The sequence below is a fragment of the Amblyomma maculatum genome, chromosome 9 (assembly GCF_055883805.1).
Source record: "Amblyomma maculatum isolate TAMU_Amacu chromosome 9, ASM5588380v1, whole genome shotgun sequence".
Classification (NCBI taxonomy): domain Eukaryota; kingdom Metazoa; phylum Arthropoda; class Arachnida; order Ixodida; family Ixodidae; genus Amblyomma; species Amblyomma maculatum.
This window is the reverse complement of record NC_139352.1, coordinates 60,197,192-60,220,164: the sequence shown is the minus strand read 5'-3', so window position 1 is coordinate 60,220,164 and position 22,973 is coordinate 60,197,192. Positions and strand designations below refer to the sequence as shown.

At 41.1% G+C, this 22,973-nt stretch overlaps 1 protein-coding gene across 1 annotated transcript; it reads right to left on the bottom strand.

The window, feature by feature from the left end:
• Nucleotides 1-11,242: 11,242 nt before the first annotated feature.
• Nucleotides 11,243-22,838, bottom strand: LOC146179155 (uncharacterized). The gene is made up of 4 exons (XM_084580129.1): nucleotides 22,765-22,838; nucleotides 18,692-18,802; nucleotides 16,041-16,385; nucleotides 11,243-12,256 (listed from the first exon to the last, which is right to left on the bottom strand). Exons 2-4 carry the CDS (start codon nucleotides 18,726-18,728, stop codon nucleotides 11,802-11,804), a joined length of 837 nt encoding a protein of 278 aa, XP_084436255.1. The 5' UTR covers nucleotides 18,729-18,802; nucleotides 22,765-22,838; the 3' UTR covers nucleotides 11,243-11,801.
• Nucleotides 22,839-22,973: the final 135 nt, after the last annotated feature.

Sequence of the window (22,973 nt, the reverse complement as noted above, 5' to 3'; positions counted from 1 at the left end):
TAAATGATAACATATTATCAACAATGCAGTAATTTTTCTCAAAGATGCTGTAAATCGTACTGCCCTAATGTAGCTGTACATGCACGCTGCACATAAGTGTATATCTACTTGAGCAAATTTCATACAGCTGTTAAAGCTGCGCATAGTCAGTGCTCTAAAAACACTGTTGTGGTGCCGCCCAAGCCTCTACCAATGCTGCACTATGTGGACGCTTATGTGCTTCTATTCAGTTACAAACATCCATTGTGACCAATTAAATCACAACTGTGGAACTTTTTCATGAGGCCTGCCATGTTCACTTTCATAATGAATGCAGCCCATACTTTGACTATGAAAAAGTATATTTTATTCTTTGAGTAATAAACATACCACTTTCTTTTTTGAGGCACAGTTATGCACCTGATAACCATAGTGAACGCTAACAGGCACCCTTTTTCAAATGCCGAAACAAAACAACAGGGAGTTTATACAGTCGCTTGTTGGTGGTGTAACATGTAGGTTCTCTATTATACAATATGTGCCATCTGTCACATGTTCAGTCTACTGTACCATACCCTATGAGACCAGTAAGTGTGCCTCACATGGAATCGCATAGCAAATTGAAACCACACCTGGTCAAAGAGGGTTTCTCGAATCAATCTGCCACATTACAACTACAACAAATTGTGCTTGGGCTCCATGCCAATTGCTGCTGGTTCTGCTAGAGTGAAGTTTGCTTAAGCTTCCTTTTGATAGCATTATGAGCCACTACACATGTTATATGTGCCAGATAGAGATCAATTTTGAACCGCGTTGAAGAGTGCATTTCCCTTTATTTATAAGATATGTAGGACTGGTTGAAGTTCTATCTTATGCCTCGTTTTTGCTTCAAATTTTTCCAGGGTATCTTTTGCTGCATTTTGAGCAACTCCCTGAATTTCAGGTTTTTCTTTTTGGAGAAAAGCGCATTCAGTGCAAGTAAATACAAAAATACAATTTCTTACCAATCTTTGTCTCTGTGACGACAAATTGAACATGTATACACAGCCATGTTTTCCTCGTGTGCCACAAAGGGAAAGAGAGGAAGTTATCATTACAACGCCATGGAAGAAATAAAGTTCCGCTTACCTGCGGCAGCATTTTTAACATTGACTAAATATTCCTTTTTTTTTTTAGTATTTATCTGTATAAGCCAGTTACAAGTTGGCACTTGTGGCATCTTACTTGGCTTTCTTTGCTTGTTTTTTTAGTTAAATCATGGAGTAGATCTAATTGATTTCTTGACATTGTGGTATGATATCCTCGTGCACTGGTGGAATGGCAGATGAAATAACGTGCTAAGGGCTTGACAGCTGAAATTTCAGGAAACTTGTGCACAAACCAGACCTAAGATAACTGAGAAAAAAAAAAAAAAAAGTCCTAGTCTGCATCCTGCAAACAGTTCTGAATTATCATATTTGTCTACACAATAACTAAAATAACTAAAATAAAGTTCACACCTCAATTTGTGCCTCTTTTTAGCTTTTGCTGGTATGGTGTTCACATGGTTGAAAGGACTGCATCAGTGATGTTGAACTCTGCAAGTTCATGCTTGGCACTTAATGATTTAGTATCTCTGTTGAGTTATTAAAAAGAGATGTAGCAAACAAAAGAAAAGAGCATGTTTGCACTCAGAACTTGCCCCATGGGCTCCTGTGGACCTAAGAAACTAAGGATTGTGCATGCATGTCTCAGCGTGAGGAAGAAATCCTAAAGAACCCACAGAGCTAGACACAGTTGGTTACCTCTCATTTTCAACATGCTGTGCTGTACAAGAAAAAAGAATAGAAGATAAGGGCTGGTTTCATCTACTAACTAGCCAACTGTAATGAACTTCACAAACAACATTCTCATTTTGTTTTGATTGTAGTTTTAGGGAGCTGTAAACATTTATTAAAGATAATTAACGGGAGCCAGAGAGCTGACTTGCAGACTAGCTGAATGATTCAAGCTTGCTGGTCCGGTTGTCGCTGGTCAGGGCTGCCTCCTACTGCTCGTGTGTGCTGTTTGACTTCTTTTACATACAACCGGTATTTTTGCCCCTCGAGTTTACGCTACCTGTAATACAATGTTTCTGCTTCTGCTTGGACATGTTTTCAGCCTTCTTGCTTTTAATGTTAATTTTAGCTTGCCTGGTTCTTTCTTTATGTAGCTTTTATTAATCGCCTTTTGGCTTATTATTAGTGGCTTTTTTCTGAGAGAATGCTTTTCTTTCTGTATTAGAAAGAATACCGCAGATTTCTTATGTCTAGCTTGCTTGATGATAACTTCTTGTAGATTTGTCTGATTGAACGAGTCGTTCATGGTAGGTAGCAGTCTACGTCGTCTGCGTTGATCAGTCTATTTTTTTGCACCACAGGTACAATGAAAACAAGTACTTAGATTCATTAGGTATAAAATAAATTGATTCATGGTGTATACAGATAAGCACATCTTTGTTATGATATTGTAAAGAATTTATGGAGTTGCAGCAGAGCACCAGACAAGAGACCAGTGTGGCAGGCTTCTCGAACCGAACAGCCCGTGCCGTGCATGCAACGAGCACGCGCTGTTAAATCTTATTTTCTTCTTTCGCCAGCTGGGAACGCCGATCTTAGCGCCTGCGCTTTACAGCATCGCTGTGCGCTACAATATAATGCGATATCCCGCAGGCAACAACAGGTCATCATAATTTCTGCTTCCATCAATATTTATATGAACTATTAATTGTTTGTTATCGATCTTTGTTCAAACAGTCACATCATCAGACTCTGCACACTGCAACAATTACTGCCAGCATACTAGCAGTAGGAGTGCAAACTGTTTTACTATGCATCCAACTTCTAAGGAAGATGGGAGCTGTGCTTAATAAAGGGTGCTGTAGCTCATCTACAAGTACAACCAAGAAAAAATGACTTTGCACTCTCTTGGAATATTCTAATACCTATAACTGCACAAACTGACTAGCAACTATGCGCATGTAAGGTGGGTACTAGTCAACATAAGTGGGCACTAAGTGCCGAGATTTTAAGGTTTAATCTTAAACCTGGATTCTTCAACACAGATTCTTCAACACAGATTCTTCTCCAAACTGAATGTCATAAATGTAAATGAATGTCACTCGCATGCAGCAATTTTTCTTTGGTGACCCCGATATGAAAATGTTCGTGAACAGAGAAGCCAGCAATTGGATTCCCACTCCCTGCTTTGTTTAAATTATTTTAAATGTAAACGCCCATTTACATGGGTTGAGACCAAATTCGAAAATTCGGGAAGGCTCTGGCCCACTTCTTGGTTTCGGCATTCCTGTCATAGAAGCTACCACTTTTAATTGTTCATCAGAAAACAGGCATCAAATGCAACAGAAGCACTCAGGCAGGCTTGCATGCCAAAAAATAAGAAAAATATAAAGCTGGCTTAAAAAGGTTAGCTTGTATGGCAACGATTAATATTAGACAACCTTTAAATAGCCCAAATGTGAAAATTTTGCAATTTTTTTTTTCAACACTGATTATCATTTTCTGTTTACATGGCACTAAGACTGAATGCCAAAGTCGCGTTTAAAAAATCCTTGAAAGCAACAGCAAAAGCAGCAAAGGACTGCTCAGATGTCTTGTAAAGAAGGGCAAGCGTTTTGCGTCAGAAATAATGAAAGCACATACCATAAACTGCTCGTATGGTTTTCTTAAAGGGACTAGCACTAATACTAAGGAACTGGCTTTTAAGCATCAAAATGTTTTTTTGGTGCAAAGGAAAGCTTGCTGTCTAAATTTGTGGCAATTGACACAACAGTTTTGTTTTTAACCACCGTACCATATTTTTACCGAGAATATTTTTATCATTGCATGCACCCATTTTTATGTATCCCAACGCTGGAAACCACAATCGGCAAGTGCACTGCTGATTGCGTGTCGGCAGAAATTATGTCTTAAATAAATCTCATCTCCAGACAGTAATTAGTGACTTTTAGCACTATAAAGTACATTTCACTTTGGTTTGGGTAGTTGTAGTGAAGAGCTGCAGATATTTCAACCACCTGGGGTTCTTAAATGTGCACTGACATAGTACATGGGCATAAAGCATCTTCCCCTGGTCAAAACATGGCCACTGCAGCTGGGAGCGAACCCACACCCTTTGGATCAGCACTCTAGCGCACTAACCACTGAGCTACCGAAGCAAGGCAGCGTACATTTCAGTTTCCATGCTCAGATGTGTTTCAGCACAGAGGTATGTAGACTTATCAACATAAGTTCTAATAAACCATGCTACAAATTTGAGACACTGTGGGACCGTCTAGTCAGAAAAGCTAAAAGCAGGTCAGTGATGTGAAGTTTAAGTGCTGCTTTTTATTGAAGCGCACACTAGAGCGAGCATCAAATTTAATAAAACATCAAGGATACCCATAAAAAAAGCACTGTGCACTTAAGGAAATCGAACATTTTACTGAGATTTGGTCATGTGGTGGGATATATAATAATAGCAGCATGTCACTGCAAGACATGCCACCATTATTAACGTATGTTTGTTTTTCAAATATTAGAGCGCTAATTCACACAATTTGAGGTAAGATATTTGCATTCCTAGCATAATCTCAATATGCGTTTCAGTCATTGTTTAGTCTGTTTTAAGCGAGTTCTACAACTAAATTCGCTGTTTCAAGCACACACGAGTTGGTTGGCACCAACAGAAAAAAAAATATGTGATCAAAATTAAACCTTACTACGACAAGATAGTCAGAGACCGGAAAGCGTGGCGTGACATGGTCCATAGGGTCACGAAGAGTCGGACATGACTGAACGACTGAACTGGAACTGGAACGAGCAACTTACCTATGATCTTCATATACCACTTTTCATGATTCTTACTCGTCCACCTAATAATTTTGTCGTATCTCTAACTCTTTTTGGCAATATGGCCCCATATGTGACACACTGCAATGTAAACCATTTAAGGATAATTTCCTTGATGCACTTCCAAAGACCCTGAGAAAAACTCTATCCAAATTTTGCTCAGTAAATTTCAACAGTGCAACTTTTTGGGTCTCTCTTCGTGTTCATTCTGCAGCAGGACATTCAATGCAAGGAAATCTGCCATCTTACTCAAACTTGTGATGAAGACATTGAGGATTACGGACTCTATGGCTGCTGGTTGGAAGCTGACAGAGATATGCATTACAAAAGTCGGCTTAGCAGACTATTGACAATGGCCAGTGGTGGCAATACACAAATATATTTCATTTTTTTTAGCTCTTCCAGTTTTTTTTCTTCAGTTCAGCTTGTTTTCAGTGTCCCTCTAAACAGGTCCTCAGAGTCAAAAATTGAGGCAACATAAAACACTGCTGCCCACAAGTGCAAACACAAAATGCTTGCAAACATCCACGTAGCTTGGTGAGACAATAATTCAGATGTGGTTTTGCACATGGACATTCAGGTACTGCTTCCGTGAGAAGACCTTGGGACAGAGGTGGCATTGGTGCCGTTTCTCACCCGTGTGGATGTGTAGGTGGTCTGTCATTTGTCTTTTGTTTGTGAAGCGTTGGCTGCAGTAGTCGCATTGGTACGGCCTCTCCCCTGTGTGGCTGCGAAGGTGCACCGTCAGGGTGTCGCTCCTTGCAAATCGCTTGGTGCACTGGCTGCACTGGTAGGGACGTTCTCCAGTGTGTGTCCTCTTGTGTTTCCTGAAGTTGCTGTCACAATTAGTGGCATAGCCACACTCGCAGCACTGCAGGCGGCGTCGTTCTGCTCGTGATCTCCATCTGGATAATGAGCTGAGGATGCTTTGAGTGGTGCCGAAGTCTACGCAAAGGAAAAAAAAGCACATGTTATGAAATAATAGAGGCGAGCCTCAATACATTCATTATATGACCCACTGTCTGTGAACTGCTGAACCAGTTGAGATTCTCATACTCCAGCCTTGTTATGTTTCCAGCATATGTGGTGCAAATTCAGTGACAAAGTTTAAATTAATTAAAGCTGAAAATATAGAAATTTCCTAATTAGAGTTTGGCACCTAATCCGCATTGGCGTGGTAGCTTGCAAACAACTGACCATACCGAACAAGATTGCAGTATTAACAAAGTTGGAAATTGCAAATATTGTCTGCCACTCCACATACAAAATACTGAAAATACAAAAAGCTGAAAATACAAAAAGCATCATTCTCATTACAGCTCATGCTTTACATTTCGAAAAATCTGACATTCAAGGACATCAGATTAAAGTAATACAGCAGGAGCAAAGTGCCCATTGCAATTCTTTCACCGATCTGCGTGCTCAAAAAGAACTTGTTTCATGGCCTGTCAGTATTCTAAACAGTTACCTGCAGCAACATTCTTCTTGTTAATAGCTGCATGTGTACTAGAAAGCACCCACAGTGGTTTGCCTGGCAAAAAAACTTCGATATATATATATATCTTTTAGGTGCAAGTAGAATGAGGTTATGCAAATAAAAAGTTGCGTTTACCAATTAAGTTTGTACTGCAACAAGAACACACATTCACGGGCTAAATCCACCATAACAAAAGATTGCAGAATGTTTGTGCATTGTCAAAGCTTCATGTGTGCTTCACTGTGTAGTCAGGCACACTGATGCCAACACTGACACTTTTTGCACATATAGTTGTTCTGCTCCTACAAATATTTCGATTTATGTTTATGTTTATGAGCTGGACTAACAGGTGAAGATCTGACAAAGTCCTACCAAATGGCAAGCATTCCACAATCTTCATGCCCCCAATAGAACCTTTCTATGAGCTTGATCTGACAAGCCAATCACCTTCACCACTATGTGGGCTATTGAACATCACAAACACTTCAAGAAGCAAGCTGAATAATGCATGAAGCTTTTTAAATATAATAACTGCAGAGTTTCTGCTCCAGTGAAGTAAACTGATTGTAACCTCATATCATGAACTGTTTCTGCCACGTTTACTGCTTGCCAACTAGCCCAACTCCAGACCGTTACCACGTAGGAAACATAAATCTGCACGAACAAGGGCATGTTAAAGCATGACGTAGAACTGGATGAGCAAAGCAAAACTCCCCACGTTTCCAAGCGGTAGTATGTGGACGTGCAGAGCACACAATATGTAAATGCCAAGACACATTGCAACCAACTGCACTGTAGTGAGGAAAGAAGGCAGAAATAACAATGCCTCTGCATTTTAATCCACAGATCACGAAGAAACAAGAATTACAGCCCAATACACTTCCTTCTTGCACTTTTCTTTTTCTAGCCATTTTCTAGTGCTCCAAAAGACAGTGACAACGTTGAGGTTGTTTTGTACTATTCAACTGCCAGTCAATTGCAACAGTGACAAAAAGAGCTAGCTGCTGAGAACTCAATATACCATAGATGCTTTTATTACAGCTAGCACTGGGATACTGCTTAATGGGGTCTGAATTTATGCAATATAACACATCTGCACTATCCTTGCTATGAAACTAAATGCACCATACTAAAAAGATGAGCAGAAATGAATCTGCTACTTCACAATCAGCAGCAAATCTGCCTTTTCTGCTGGCTTGCCCTTATGCAAGGAGTTATTATAATCAAGCACAGGCAAAAACATACGCCCAGGACACATGTGAAAACAAATGAAAATATGAAAAATGAGGCAAAAGTGGTGTTAGTGTAAACAAGAAGCATAACTCAACAGCTTACCATAAGGGCAAGCATGACTCAAGGAAGTGAACATGGTAGATTTTTCATGGCATTGAATCTTCCACTCCGCAAAGGTACCAATTATATGTTGGATAATGAGAATCAGGTCCTCTACAAGTCAATGACTTCGCTTCATTGATTTGCGTCAAAGTTTACAGCACAGGTATCACTTCAGGTTCACAAAAGAATACCAGGGCAAGCAAGTGAGAAAACAATTTGATTAGAGTGCATGACAGGTGGTGAGCCAGAAAAGTAGTCATTTGTAATGGCAGCACCGATGACACAAAGCGTTTAGGCATAAAAAATGCCAAAAATAGCCTCATTCTAAACATTCTTGTCATGTAATGTTACAGGCAAGAAAAAAAAAAGTTATGGTAATGCTGCTAAACTCGAGTTTCCTGCTCTGGGTGCACTTGTACACGTGGTCAGGCTGCAACACATGCTGATGGCTTAGCTATCAGCAGCTATCAGCAGCTATCAGCCATTTAAATGTGTAACCAAGCCTCTTGACAAAACGGATGACAGTTGAAATGGGTTGCCATTCTTGCAAACATCACAGGTGTTGCCACCACCATGCATGTCATTCTGCGGGCCTTGGCTTACAAATGATAAAGGTCTATAGAGACAGAAAGGAATTGTTTTGGAGAAGTCTTCATTTGCAAAGCTCCTCTCCGGCTTCCAGTGTAAGTCCTAGTGCCTCCAAAGAATGAGTAATGCAGGGTAGTATGAAAATAAAGTATTTCAGGTGGCCACATTTAACTCTGCTGTGCATTTCATAAGTAAATTCTTGGTGCTCATCATCTCTATGCAAGGCAGATTCATAAAACAGAATAATAGTTAGTCTTCTGATGAAGCAGCAGTAGCAACTAAAACTGGAACTTGCTCAGTTCTAGCGCAGAACCACGAAGTAGCAGTGTCTTTCCTAACAGTAATTCCTTTCTAAAATATGAAGCGAGCGTTCACTTCTGCAATGCAGGGACGGCAGTAGGGTGGCACTAAGGTGGTGGGGAGGGAGAAGGGGAGCGGGGAGTAAAGCTTAATTTTGGGTAGGCATGACACTTCACAGGAATCGTTTCTTATAGAGATAAAATATAGGAAGAAAACTGAGTGGCAAGAGCTCCACATACTTGTGTACCAGCAAGGGTGCCTGCATTAAGAGGCTGACAAGAAACAGCCTATTCATCAGGGTATGGCTGAAGCGATCAGCAAATCTTTGGGCTGGTGGCCACCAATCTATGCTTCCCTTTGGTACCTTAAGAGGGTACTAATGCTCAGTGGAGCGAAGTATCAACACTCTCCCTTGTACAGGTTTGCCCACCGAATAATCGGTGCACATGAATAGTTTGACATCTGCTGCCTCAACACCTGACTTCTTGACAGTACTGAACTGTTTCAGGTGCAGGTGGTATCTACAAAGGTTATTCAATGTGCCCTCATGATTTTAGCTTTGGCACATGAGGTCTGAAATGAACATACAGCCTGAAGAAAAGGTTGCTAAGTAATATAGTGGAGACATCTATACCTAGCTGCAGGCAAAACAATATAAATAAATAAAAGCTAAGCATGTGCCATACATGCGAGTTTGGGCTCTGAAAGAGTTGTGTTCACCTCATTCCGCCAGGGGTAGAATGCTTTGTAAGCTATACAAGCTCACGTTTTATATGCATAAATAGGCACTTTTAAATATATATCCTCTTTTACAGCTAAATATTCAGAATCTGCCTTTACATTAGCTGTGGAAGTTGCAACAAACTCACAATGGCACTCACTGAACAACCATGCTTGGACCGGCATGAATGCAGTTAAGAAGGACATTTTTATCAGCATGAGAATTCACAGGCACCGAGTGAAAGTTTGCAGTGTAGTTATACAACTTTGCTGTGGTTGGATATATCTCAGTAACACAGTTACTGAGATCAACCTTACATTAAGCTTGCACTCGTAGCTGCCTTATAGCTAACACACGCTGATGCAGTCTTCCCAACCACTTGCAAAGAAAAAACAAATGGCAAGGTATAAATTAAAGTACTAACTTCTATGAATTCGTAGTCATGTCTTAGAACTGTACGCTAGTTTTCTTTACACAAGTAAACTCAAAACTGGCAGTCTGCTGACGAGCGGTAGAGCAAGCTTGGACCTCAAATTAGTGAGCAGCAGGCATAATTCTTCAATTTATGAATTGAATTGATTTTTTTTATGAAAGATACTTTGTTGTAATTGGAGTAATGAAATCATTCCTTTTTGCTGGCTAACTAATGCCCTTACTGCCAATACTAATGTCTACCAAACCTTCATAACAATGCACAAACAAAACTAATACTGAAACAGACCTATAGTGTTTAGACACCACAGGTAACAGCCATGAACTAGTCCATGGAGGGTAGAATCTAAGCAGACTAGTACATATGCAAAAGGCATGAACGAAGGAATGCTTCTTAAAAGAAGGCATGCAATAGAATGTCGCTCTTTCAATGATTACAGGGCACTGCATTAACAATGTTTACTCTCTTCTTGCCGAACAAAATGTAAACACGGTAGCATCTACGCAGTTCTCCATCCTTTATTCGAATAAGCTCAGCATACTTTGGATATGCATTCATGGGAAAAAAGCATACCAGCTGTTTAGTAACAGTACATGAAGATGTTCATAGCACAATGGTGACTCATATTATTGTCATCAGTACGCTTCCTGCACCAACAACATAAAACAGCAACAAGACGGAGGCCACTGGGCACCCTGAAACACTAGGGAAAATATTCACACAGAACACGTTTCTTCCATAGGCAATTTTGCACACCAGGACCAAGTAGCAATGGTTGTCAACTTGCAAAAGTTGAACTTCTATCACAAGGGGCACAGCATCTTGAAGAACAATTTGACTAAAAAGAAAATGGCAGCTCTAAAATGGCAACATTATGACACTGCTTCGTAAATGGGTCATCAGGCTCAGTCCTTACATGGGTGACCCAAATGCACAAAAAGTACCTTCATGCCAATCTGAGCAAAAGTACCTTCACAACTTTTTTTTTCTTTTGGACAAGGGCGATGTACACACAGCAGTACAGATGCTGATAAATGTGTTCACAGTGTGGAAACCACTACCACAGAGAACTTCACAAAGTACTGGCAGAACTGAATAACAGATTCCCTTGAGCAGTTACTCTGGCATTTCAGGTGAATATCCCAAATGTAGAAATAACACAACATTCTGGAACAATGGCTAACATTTTAAGTTACATGACAACCGCAGAGAAAAAAAATGTGCCAAACCCACATGTAGACAAATTTTTAAAAAGTTACAGCAAAAGTGCAAAAGAGATTCTTCCAATCTTATATGAGGAAAAGGTAAGCACTTTGAGAAGAAATCTTCCCGTTATTGATGTGCGTCTTATGCCACTGTTCACGGTTTGAAACTTGCTCACAGTTGTTATTAGCTTTGTCCATCTTGTAACTGCTCCTGGCAATGTTACAATGTTGAGTATAGTTCCAATAACTTCCACATCCTTTTTAAGAGACAATGAGGATGACTTCACGTGACTATTGTTCGCAGCCAAAATAAATATACCCCCCCCCCCCCCCCTTGACATTTATTTGTTCGTGGGCACCTATGCCCCCTTGCTTGGACCCAAGGGTCAGCAGTATGTAATAAATAAAAATAAGTAAGTATTCAGTGGCGAGGAATTCACAGCTGAAAATCAGAACGTTTTCTTCGAGCCATCTGGTTTAAGCTTATGTTACTGACAAAGTTGAAAGAATTACGGACTCCATGACGGTTGGTTGGAACCGGATTAATTGTATGTGCTTCATTTTTTTTTTTACCATTTCTAGTACAAGTAGCCTCTGTCGTTAAAACATTGTAATCAGATGTGCTTCATTTTTTTTACTATTTGTAGTACAAGTAGCCTCTGTCATTAAAACATAGTAATCAGAACATGGTAATTAGTTGTATAGGCCAATTACAGCTTTCCCTCAGGGCTGCTTTAACAACAAACATCAACAGCACTTGACTTGAAGCTAATCTGGCAAATTCACGCAGTGCATACTTGCTGCCCGCAAGTTCACCTCAATTCCAGACCATGGCGCAGTTTGTGAAGGTACCTGCAGACGACCATTCTATTCGCTCAGTCAAGCGAAAGCAACACTAGGACTGTTTTTTGCTCTTGTGGTTTAGCACGTGGACATTCAGGCTCTGCTTGGTTGTAAATGCCTTGGGACAGAGGTGGCAGTGGTACCGCTTCTCACCCGTGTGAGTGGGAAGGTGGACTGCCAAGCTCTTTCTGTTTGTGAAGCACCGGGGACAGTAGATGCATTGGTATGGCTTCTCCCCAGTGTGGTTTCGAAGGTGCACTGTTAGGGTGTCACTCCTTGCAAAGCCTTTGCTGCAATAGGTGCATTTGAAGGGGCGCTCTCCGGTGTGCTTCCTCTCGTGTTTTGTTAAGTCACCGTGGGAGTCTGTGGAATAGCCGCACTCCGAGCACTGATACCGGTACTCTCTTGCCGATTTTTGTTCAGTTGACAAGCTGTAGCTGCCATGAGCAGTGGCCGAGCCTGCACAATTGCGATAAAATTGCGTTTCCTGAAGCAATGAAGGTATGCCTTAGTACATTCACACGATATGACCCAAATCCCAAGAATTGCTGAACGGTCAAGATGCTCATACTCGGGCCCTGTTACAGTGCGGGCAGGTGCAGTGTCAGAGTTGGTGATCAAATGTTTGAGTGAAAGAAGCAGATTTTTGTTTTGAACCTGGCCACACTCTGCACCAGCATTATAGCTGAGGAACAGCCTATAATATCAAAAAGGTGGTCGATAATATATACGAGCCAAAAAGTGAAAAGTATTCTAGGCCATCCCACAGATACCAGCAGTTGAACAAAAAACTGAAAATATACATTGCCTTTCGAATCTTAAATTTCTGACCGCTTCATCCCATTAAAAAATTCAAAAAACAATGAAAACTATGCTAGAACCAATTAATTCCTCAGACAATCTATCTGCTCTACAAACCCCATTCGGTGGCAGTAAAATTTCAAACAGTTGCATGTATATATAATATTCAATGAGCTGCAAATGCATTACAAGAATCGGCAAGGGTTTGGCAACAAGACTTCATTATATAGTAGTTCAATACAAATATAACATGTTGCTGCAAGCTACATAATGTGATGCAACAGAGAATGGGGTTTTGTTCATATAACCTGCACTAGTAGAATAACAATACACAAAGGTCCTAAGGTGAGGCTCATTAGCAGCTGGTGTAAAAACAAAACAAACACAGGGTTCAAAATTCTGCTTATTTTAACACACTCACAAAATAATTTCTCATTATGAAAGCTTAGTGCGATTCTACCAGTTATTTCTTACATTCAAGACTGCATGATGAAACACTGCCACTGCACTCAACAAATAGAAAATAAGATGGAGCACACGCAATTATACAAACGACATCAAGAAACCTGAACAAGAAAACCAAGCAAAGAAATTCTCTTTCCGACACTTCCACACTGCAAAAGGAGACATGCTGCTCCCTCGCTCATTGGTGCACAATTACAAAAGGCATCAAGCGTTCTGTCCACTCATGCTAATGCTAACGGCATGAATAGTGGCAGTCTGTGATTGATCAGTGATGTTACAAGAGCACAGTAAAAATAGTTGCTGCTGCTAATATAACACACTTACAGACATTCAGTTATAATAAATGCACTACGATGAGTTAAACCATTGAAAAGACTGCAAAAAATGCATACGTGGTTCGAGCAGCATCTGCATAACCAAGAAATACGCTGCCAATACTGGCAACCTTTGCGCAAATAATGCTTGTTCTGCTCCTGCAATGCAGCCCTCAATTACCACGTAAAGCAAAATAACCTTGTCTCAACAGTAGCTCATGTTGCAAGGCTTCCTGACTCAGTATAAGGGTCACTTGTAAAACCATCTGAAGAAAATCTATGCAGTTGTATGGATTCATATTATTCAATGAGCTGCAAACGCATCACAAAGAGCCTACAGCTGGTATGTGCACAAGGATGGACATGTGTCCCCACAAGCATGAAATGGACACGTGTAATACGGGATCCAAAATTTCTGTGCTCGCCTACTGGGTGGTGCATGCATGGAATCCTGCCAAATTTCATGAGTTTGTCTTAGGTCTCCCATTAGGGCTTGCATAGCACTGTAGCAATTACGGGCAAAAAATAAAATATACCAAATATAGGCATAGTTAATGAAACTTCATTCACAGCCAACCATACAGACCCAAACCTCGTACTGGCAGATTTGAAACACTGACCAATGAACAGCTGTGCTTGAATCGGTGAGTGTAAAATAAAGGAGCATGGCTTTATTAGCACAGAATTTGAAGGCGCCAAGCCAACTATAGTGTAACCAAATTATTTCATTTTCCTTTCTGCAGCATTTCACTATCAGATACACAGCAACAAAGATAAATCTAACAATTGTAAAGCCTTGAACTCACAGCTGTCCCTGTCACCGAGGCATACAGTGATGCAACCTTCCTAATCACACAGATGTCATACTCTAAAAAAAGACAAAATGACATGGAATACGAAAGTGTAAATTACAGCGAAGACAAAGCAGCATGCCTTGCAAAAACATGCTAAGAACTGGCTGTCGGTCGCAAGCTTGTACAACATGTATGGGTGTCAACAACTCAAGCAACAGATCTATTCCTTTCACCATTACTGTTAAGGGGATAGCAGAGAACACATTTATCCTTCTGTGTGTTGTTCATACGACAGCATAAGATGCATCACTGCTTAAAAAATCTCAATCAGAAATTTTCCAACCCCTCAATTTAAAATTGTGACGTTTACACTAAACCGGATTCTCTAACACAGCTTGAATTTGAATGATGGATGGCGGTATAGTCTAGCCTCAGAAATCCAGGCCCTAAAAATTGTGCCGATGTACAACAGTTTGTTAAAACCGATCAATGATGGCAACAATGCATATCATTTCTTGGCGTTCTCTAGCTCGGAACAGCCCTCCTTTTTAATGAAAGTAGCTTCTTTGTTGTTAGAATTCAGTAATCTATCAATACAGAAAATGCCCCGCATGTTCCTTTAGGGCTTTGTGAAAAACACATTCCTACAATCACAGTCGTGATGCCTTTGATAAGGTGTTTCATATTCCTCTTTGCTGACTTGCATTCAATGTCACATACATACAATACAATAACTGACAAGGTCTACTTCTTAGTAGTTTATGAAGGCAGAAGCCAAGCACAGCACATGAAAAGCATACACAGAAAAAGCAGGAACACGACAACTGCCATGGGGAAAGCATAGAATAAAGACACTTTTCCATTCCTTACACGATAAATATGGTAGCAGCTATAAATGCAGTCCTCCATACTTCACCATGTAATCTTGGCATAGACTGAGACTATGCATTACATAAAATGTGCACAAGTTGCATGCTCATTATTTTCTTGTATAGAATATGGATTAGTATTTAAGAACACATGAACAACATTCACTTATTAGAACGTTGACAGCTGTCCGGTCTGCAGCAAAGATAACAGTGTGCTCGCTGAACCAAATATGCAAAACTGTGGCCACCTCCCACCTTGCAAAAATGGGGCAAAACGTACTCGCATGGAACATGCTTCCTCCTCAAGCATAATTACTACGAGTGAGTGAATACTCAAAATATTGAATACGAATCTAACATGTTTGTTCGTTTCGCATTCGAAAATTCCAAATATTCGGAAATTACTGAATACATAGAAAATTTTCAAATTCACCGTAGTTTCCCGCACTGCAGCCTTTTCCGTAAAGCTTGACCATGTGGGTCGTGCAGTGAACCATCCTCAAAACATGACAGGGTCGTTTTGTAAGTAAGGACCTTCCCTTTAGTGAAGACAGCCTCCTTGACAATGTGTGCAAAGCAAAAAAAAAGAAAAAAAAAAAAGGCCAAAATTGAAACTTCTACCAAATCTGGCCTTGACCTTTCTGAATGCTTTGATCAAAGGAAAAATATAGCAATTTGCAATCACTATCTTTACCTTCAATTAAGCAGTTGTAAATGAGTCCCCAAGCTCAAGGTCCCACATATGGTTCATATACATCATGAGTTCCTGTATGCTAATCTATGCAAAACTACCTTTGATAACTTTTTCCAATGAGGATGATGCACAGCATCCCCAGTGATGACAGATGCATCCAGTGTGAAAAGCACTGTCAGAAGGAACACCATGAAATGTTGGCAGCATGTACCTGATATTCAGTACATATCAGAAGTGCAATTATTCAGTTTCTGTCATTTTGGCTGCAACACATCAACAAATGCCCTCGAGCAAAAGCAAAACTAGACTTTACCACCGCTGTGCCCCTTTATGTGGCATTTTAGCATCGTCAACCTGAAAGCCATGGAACACAGGTTGCACTGCGACAGTTTTGCCCCTGTATGGATCGGAGATGCTTTCCCAGGTCTGCCTTTGACCTGAAGCTCCTGCTGCAATGAATGCACTGGTATGGTCTCTCTCCTGTGTGAATGCGAAGGTGCACTGTCCGATGGCTTCTCTGTGTGAAGCTCTTGCTGCAGTAGCTGCACTGGAAGGGGCGCTCCCCAGTGTGTGTCCGCTGGTGGTTCTTGAAGTTTGTGTAAATGTCTGTAGAATAGCCACACTCTGAGCACAGATACCGATGCCTTCCTGCTGGTGACTTTTTCTGAGGCAGGGAGTTGTGCCAGCTGTCAACTGAGCCTGCACAGTGGAAGAAAGCAAAATTTTCTGACATGCGACAGGCACATCTCAATGCACTGATGAGAGAGCTGGCACATTTCCCAAGAGTTAGCGCATAGTAAGGATAAACTTACTGGGGGCTTTTCAAACATCTGATACACACGCCAAAATTAAGCACATCACAATTTCAGATTATCTAACCTTGAGATAAAAGCGTTCTAATTTGACATACACTTCACATCAGCATAAATGGCACAGGCTGTCATTGCAAAAAATGGTTGAAATTGTGCCCAAGTCAAGAATAGACTAAGTCTTTCAATCTACTTTTGCACACAATTCAAGAACTGTAACAAAACACAGAAAGCATGTAAACAAAGAAAGTTGGAAAGAGAAGCAAGAAAAGGTACTTTGTTTTGTTACAGACTCCACAAGCTACTAACAATGCTTACACATCCTAATAAAATTTATCTGTTACCTTTAGTTTTGTGCACCACACAGTAGCAAAAGACATCAAGCATAAGCAGGCACTAGTGAAAGGAAAAATTTTAAGCAACACAAAAGAGTTTCCATCGTATTGTCTGATTTGTTAGCAGCATTGAATAATGAATTGCAGTTATTACCATAACCCTTTATACCACAAAAAGCTTCTTATCAACTAGCATAATGCTTGGCTAAATTCTATCAATGTTTCAATTTTAAGTCCAATACATCCAGTACATGCTGTACAATGCTGTTAAAAGCACATAATCCACATGACAATGACTACAATTTACAGCTGATAAATCGACCTGCAAAGAGAACATAGAAACAAATGTTAGAAACACATTTATGGCAATTTAGCAGAAGCAAATGCACAAACTATAACCAACAATCTTATTCATAGGTAATTGAAATACGGTGTTACAGAACACACACTGTCAGAAGTGGATTAGTTCTGTACTACAGAGCTTGATACTCTGATGTGATGACACTTACACCGATTTTAAACATACAAAATTAGCAATTTCGCCTCTCCTTAGATCAGATGCTGACAGTAAAGTTTTGTTAATTCGATCCAGTAAAGTTTCGTTAATTCGGTGGCTGATAGCCTTTTAATTTTATGGCATTAGACGCCTGTTATTTCAAAAGTGGGTGGCTCGCACTCGTTAATTTGGATAAGCGTTGCACCCTGGCAAAACACGCAAGCCAGTAATTACTGAGAAAGGCCTCCCCAAAACTGAACTGCATGGAACAGTGGCACCTGCACCTGCACATTCCGTGCACGCAATGGCAGGCATGACGACAACTGCAAGTCCCTCATTTCCAAAATATAGCTCAACCACATAGTTTTGGGTTTTACTTTCCTTAAATTTACACCATTCTACAGCTATGAACAGGTGAGCACACTGGCCAGTCGTGTGGTTTGGACACTCCTTGGTGCATTACTGGCCCTGCCTTTTTATTCTCAGTAGGGTGTCACACGACTCTAAAGCGCCACTCTCACTGGTGTTTTCTGAAATCCAAACAACCATCGGACAGGTGTTCATAAGATAAAATTACTGTAATTTGAACGTCCAGTTAATTCAAATGTCTTTTCTCTCAGCGAAGTAACTGCTCCTATGAAGTCAGAGTAAAAATATATGAAGCAAATCTATAAAATATTGGCATGCTGGCAAGGCATAAAGTATAACTTCCTTGTAATGGTTCAAATGCAAAGGAAAAACAAGTGTGGCTGTGTTGTGGAAGTCCGTAGAAGCACTGCGCACAAAACAATGAATGTTGAGACGCTTTTCAATAGTTGCACTTCAGGCAGGACAAAAGTGAGAATGGCATGAAGTTGAGTAATCCGGAGAGACTAGGCTAGTGGTGGCTAGTGGTCACCAGCAATACTTCGAAAATTTGAGAAGGGGGGCTTTTATTTGAAAAAAAAAAATAATAATAATAATAATAAATACAAGAAAATTAGTCACCTAAAGCCAGTGTTTCCTTTCATCCCTAATGATCGATGTCGCTTTTCAGATACTTTTTTTTTTTTTTTTGCACAAAGACAACAGAGAATGTGACAAGCCAAGGTGCTTGGTGCAATTTCAGAATACAATAACAACATGGACAAAGAAAACGCAAGTTAACTCTAGCCTTTGCCGATTGGTTAGGATACAAGAGATGACTTCAGACACCAAGAACATCAACGGTAGTACTTGTCCAAGTATTTTGATGCCTGTGACATGCCAGCCAGGTTCTAGGAACTACTTGAAAACTGCCTGCATCTGCAAAATAATTATTTTGCCTGTCCACATACACAGTTAGTGCACAAAAGAGTGCTGCCCCAAAGAAGTAAAGCAACATACATGGTGAAAAAGAAAGAAAAGAAAACAAATGCCTCATCTGCCAGCCAAAAATGCAGGGTACATAGTCTTAAAAATATCCACTTCATTTTTCCCACTTCTGCTTGTTATCAACTGAAAAGAGAAAGAGAAAAAGGTGAGGAAGTTAAGTAGAATAGTCTGTTCTGTTTGCATACTCTGCGCAAAGGGAATGAATGAGAGGCACAAAAGGAAAAAAAAGGAAAAAGAAGGCTGTGGTGAGAAGCAATGACAACAAGTAAGGACATGCATGCTGCAAGGTCACTATCTGTTGCACAAGCATGATACATTCGGGAATAACGAAAGTGCTTTGTGTACCTTTAGGATTGCCAAATTATTGCGGTCACAGTTCGACACCTTTACTCTGTGATGGGGCAAGTTTCGCGGTGATCATGGTGTTTGTCTTATGGCACTAAACACAATCACACAGAGTTGTGTGAACTAATGATACCAGGTATTTTTAAAACAAGGAGATTGATAATTAATACAAGCATGACAACACAAGACAGAAAAAACATTATGCTTAACTTACGCCACGTAAGTCGTAAAACACAGTGACCAAAAATGAAAACCCCGAGTTTTAGAAAATCTCTGCTCGCTCCACTCCTTCCTTCCCAGTACGGTCGAGGTGTCCACCTACTCCTAGACGCCTAGAAACCGTTCCTTACAGCTACTTATAAAATCTATGCAGATGCATACAATGTACCTGAGACGAGCTTCAGTGCAATTGTTGACTATGACAGAGGTTGCATTATTGGTACGATCACCTGACGATGGGTGAAGGGTTACAAGTGGCCGATGTGAGGCATGCATGGTTTGTGGCAGAAGGCTCACTAGGAGTGCCACGACTCTGTCCTAAGCCACGGATGCATCCCCTGCAGATGCCCTCCCCCAAACAGCTCTTAGTGTAAAATTGTTTGCAAGCAGTTAAAACAAGAGGCCCACTGATATTGTGTGCCATTGGGGTATGCCTTTACACCGTGTAGCAGCTCTCATGCTGTACTCCTCATCAACAATGACATCTTCACCAAATCAGAAAAAACGGATTTCAAGTTGTATTCTGAACAACAGGCCTTCTATATGTCAGGGCACTTGCATCCCTGAAGCTATGTAGCTACCTTAATACTAAAAAAATTCACTGCATCAAAGCACGAAGCAGCAGTATGATGGACTTAAAAAAAATCCTGTCTACTAGATGCAAAAGGAATTGCTTGTGGGCAGGACAGTCCCAGTAAATGAGCAAGACAGCATTTTCTGAAAATGACAGTAACGCCATAAAACAAAAAAGGGTTATGCAAGGAAACCACAATGCATTTCATCCCCAGAAATCTTTTTTTGTAATACTGGAAAAAAATATCAAACATTATAAAGAAATAAGAAAGTGGAGACTGCACAGTATGACAGAACTGTCTCAACCCACTGTTCTAGGCACACTAATATGCATGGCCACCATAAAAAAGCATGTGCATAATGTTTATTGCCCACTCGCTGTCCATATGAATAGGCATGGTATTCCTCAGCATCAAGAGATGAGGGCGGAATAAACCCATCATACCAGCAAACAAAAGGTGTAAAAATCGCGAGACATCTGTTTTACAGGCTACACACAGCATATATAACAAATACCCGCTATTATGGGACTCCCAGTGTTTAATTCCTTCGTATACACTGTGATGTAATCACAGGGACAGGTCCCTTCAGGAGCCACGGGCAGAAAACAGGCCGTGCTCGCACACGTTTTTCATTCACGCAACGAGGACAAAACGTGACATATTTTGAATGTTAACACACTTAAGCACTAAGGATCTCTAATTACATCCTAACGCAAACAACGGCAGGTTAACAGAACTGTCCTACTATGAGTTCAGGAGTGCATGGTTCTGATGTCCAGTTGCCGTGCGCCGTAGCTTGGCGACTGTTGGCCGATCGGCGACGCTCATCCACGCACCCTACAGTGGGTATGACCTGGTCACCAAGCCTGGTATCCACAGGCTCCAAATTGGCAGCTGGGCATGTCAAGGCTCCTGAATGGCTGGAATCAGCAGGCAGGTGCTTGGAGGCCACAGATAGAGGCGTTGGGTTACAGCAGGGTGGCACGGTGCTGTGTAGCAGCCAGACCTCAGACCTTGGTGCCCAACAGGTACTGACTAGCTGGCCTTTCAGAAAGCGCCGAGCTCCAAATAGATGTGTTGCCGCCCAGCAGCCCACTGCCCTGACTCCTTGTCGTCGAGTTCCCAAGATCGATTGACCTCATGCACCGACTCGCCACGCACGCGGACACACCTCTTCGTAATGCGCTCGTGGTTCTCATGCCCCGGCTCGCCCCGCACGCAGCCAGACTACTTAGTTAGCATTCTGAAACATGTGCTGACAATCTACATCATCACATATACTAACATATACAGCCTGCATTTCAGGCACTGATGATTTTTCTGGAAAGCAGATTCGTACAGAATGGAGGAACTTCTGGTGTTATCCATGAAGGAAGCCGAGACTACTAATACCAGAAGGTGGGTTCAACTCCTGGGCAAGACCAGGGTCTGTATTCTGAGTTTGCGCCATTTTCAGAAGTGTCATCTTCCTGACATCTGATTAGTGGAAACACCGGAACTGGAAGTCACTTCCGGTTCCGGTGTTTTCATCAACCAGATGACCGACGTGAGGGAGATAATACTTCTGAAAGCAACATAAACTCTGAATAGAGACCCAGGCCATCACTAAAGAGATCTGTGTTGGCAAAACTGTACCGAAAAAACAAAGCCGACAGGCTCCAAAACTTGTCGTACGAAGAGCTAGCTCTCGCTTAGTGGCATGATGCATTATATGTGCTGTCCCTTTTACAACCTCCCCTAAGTCGTTCATACATTACATTCTTAATGGCCAGCCACAAATTCCCCAGACCCCTTCTGCCGAGTGAAATTTGTACTGCGCACCGAATGCCTGAACTGGCAGCGCATGCACTAATTTTCGCGTGTAGCTCTGATCATGCAAAAAAAAAAAAAAAAAAAAAAAAAAAGTAGACTTGGATCGAACACGAACTGAAACCAGCTGGACATAAGTTGGCAACTCGAGTTCATGCAACTGGGAACCCACCATACATGTGCACAGAAAAATATCCGAACTACATTCTCCGTGTTCTTGTAAGGAATTAAAATGCATATGATTCTCACATGATACTGCGTTTCTCAAGAAACGAAAAACGCTCCAATTTTTGTCAGGTTGTTGCCGAATTGTTCAGCTTACTTTCGCTAGAGGGAGCAGACAAACTAAACGGTGCTACGAAATCCAAGGTTTGACGAAATCTCGTCTAGTCGAAAGAGACGTCTGACATCTTCCAACAATTACCTTTTAGTCGGCATTATTATTAAATAAACGGTGCTACACTTTTCAAGCCCCCTACCATTCAATACTGTTTAGGCACTCAACCTTAACAGCCTCTTTAAAAAACCCTCTTTCATGGCTCACCGTTAAGCCGTAAGGACGATGTACATCCTTCCAATTTTTTAACGGTATCACGCGAGCGTCGGCCGTTCGTTTTAGCAGCGCCCTATGACGGAACGACCCGGCAAACTCGTCGAGAGCTGCTGTATGCGCATGGTGGCCGTCGTCTGCTAAGCTATTCATGGAGCTGCGCGCAGCTCCCGACCCTTACGGATAGTAGATAGGACTGCGGATAGTAGCAGTGTAAGCATTCTTCAAACAAATCTCACTATCTGCGTTTCACGCCACAGCCATATGCGCAAACAACTGCTTACAAAACAAAAGCAAACGAGTATTGATTGCAAAGTTCGTTCGAGAACTGAGTACGCTAGTTGCAGCTGGGCGGCAAAAGTGTTCGCTCATCAAGCGAGCGGTCGACGCTCGCGTAATACCGTTAAAAAATTGGATGGGTGTACAGCTTTTGTAGTACTTCATTCGAAGTCAAGACGCTTTTTGTTCGACGCGCGCATAGCAGTGCAGCCTTCCTTCATCTTCGAGATAACCATGCACACGCCGGTTTTAAACGTTCATTTACTCTTTCCGTTTTTAGCAACATGATACGACAAAAACGATCTTACCGTGAGTTAATATTCAAGGTACTAGAAATACTTTTCTGTTTTCGTAGCCCCACTGTGGTGGTCGCCATTGTTGATGCACGTTGTGATAGAGCTAGAACAGCTAGAACGCTAGAACTAGACGTTCGAGACGCTAGAGAACGTAATAATTTTATTTTGCAACAAAAGTTCAGTTTAATATATCATTAAACAGTGTCTATGTTTGTGAATTG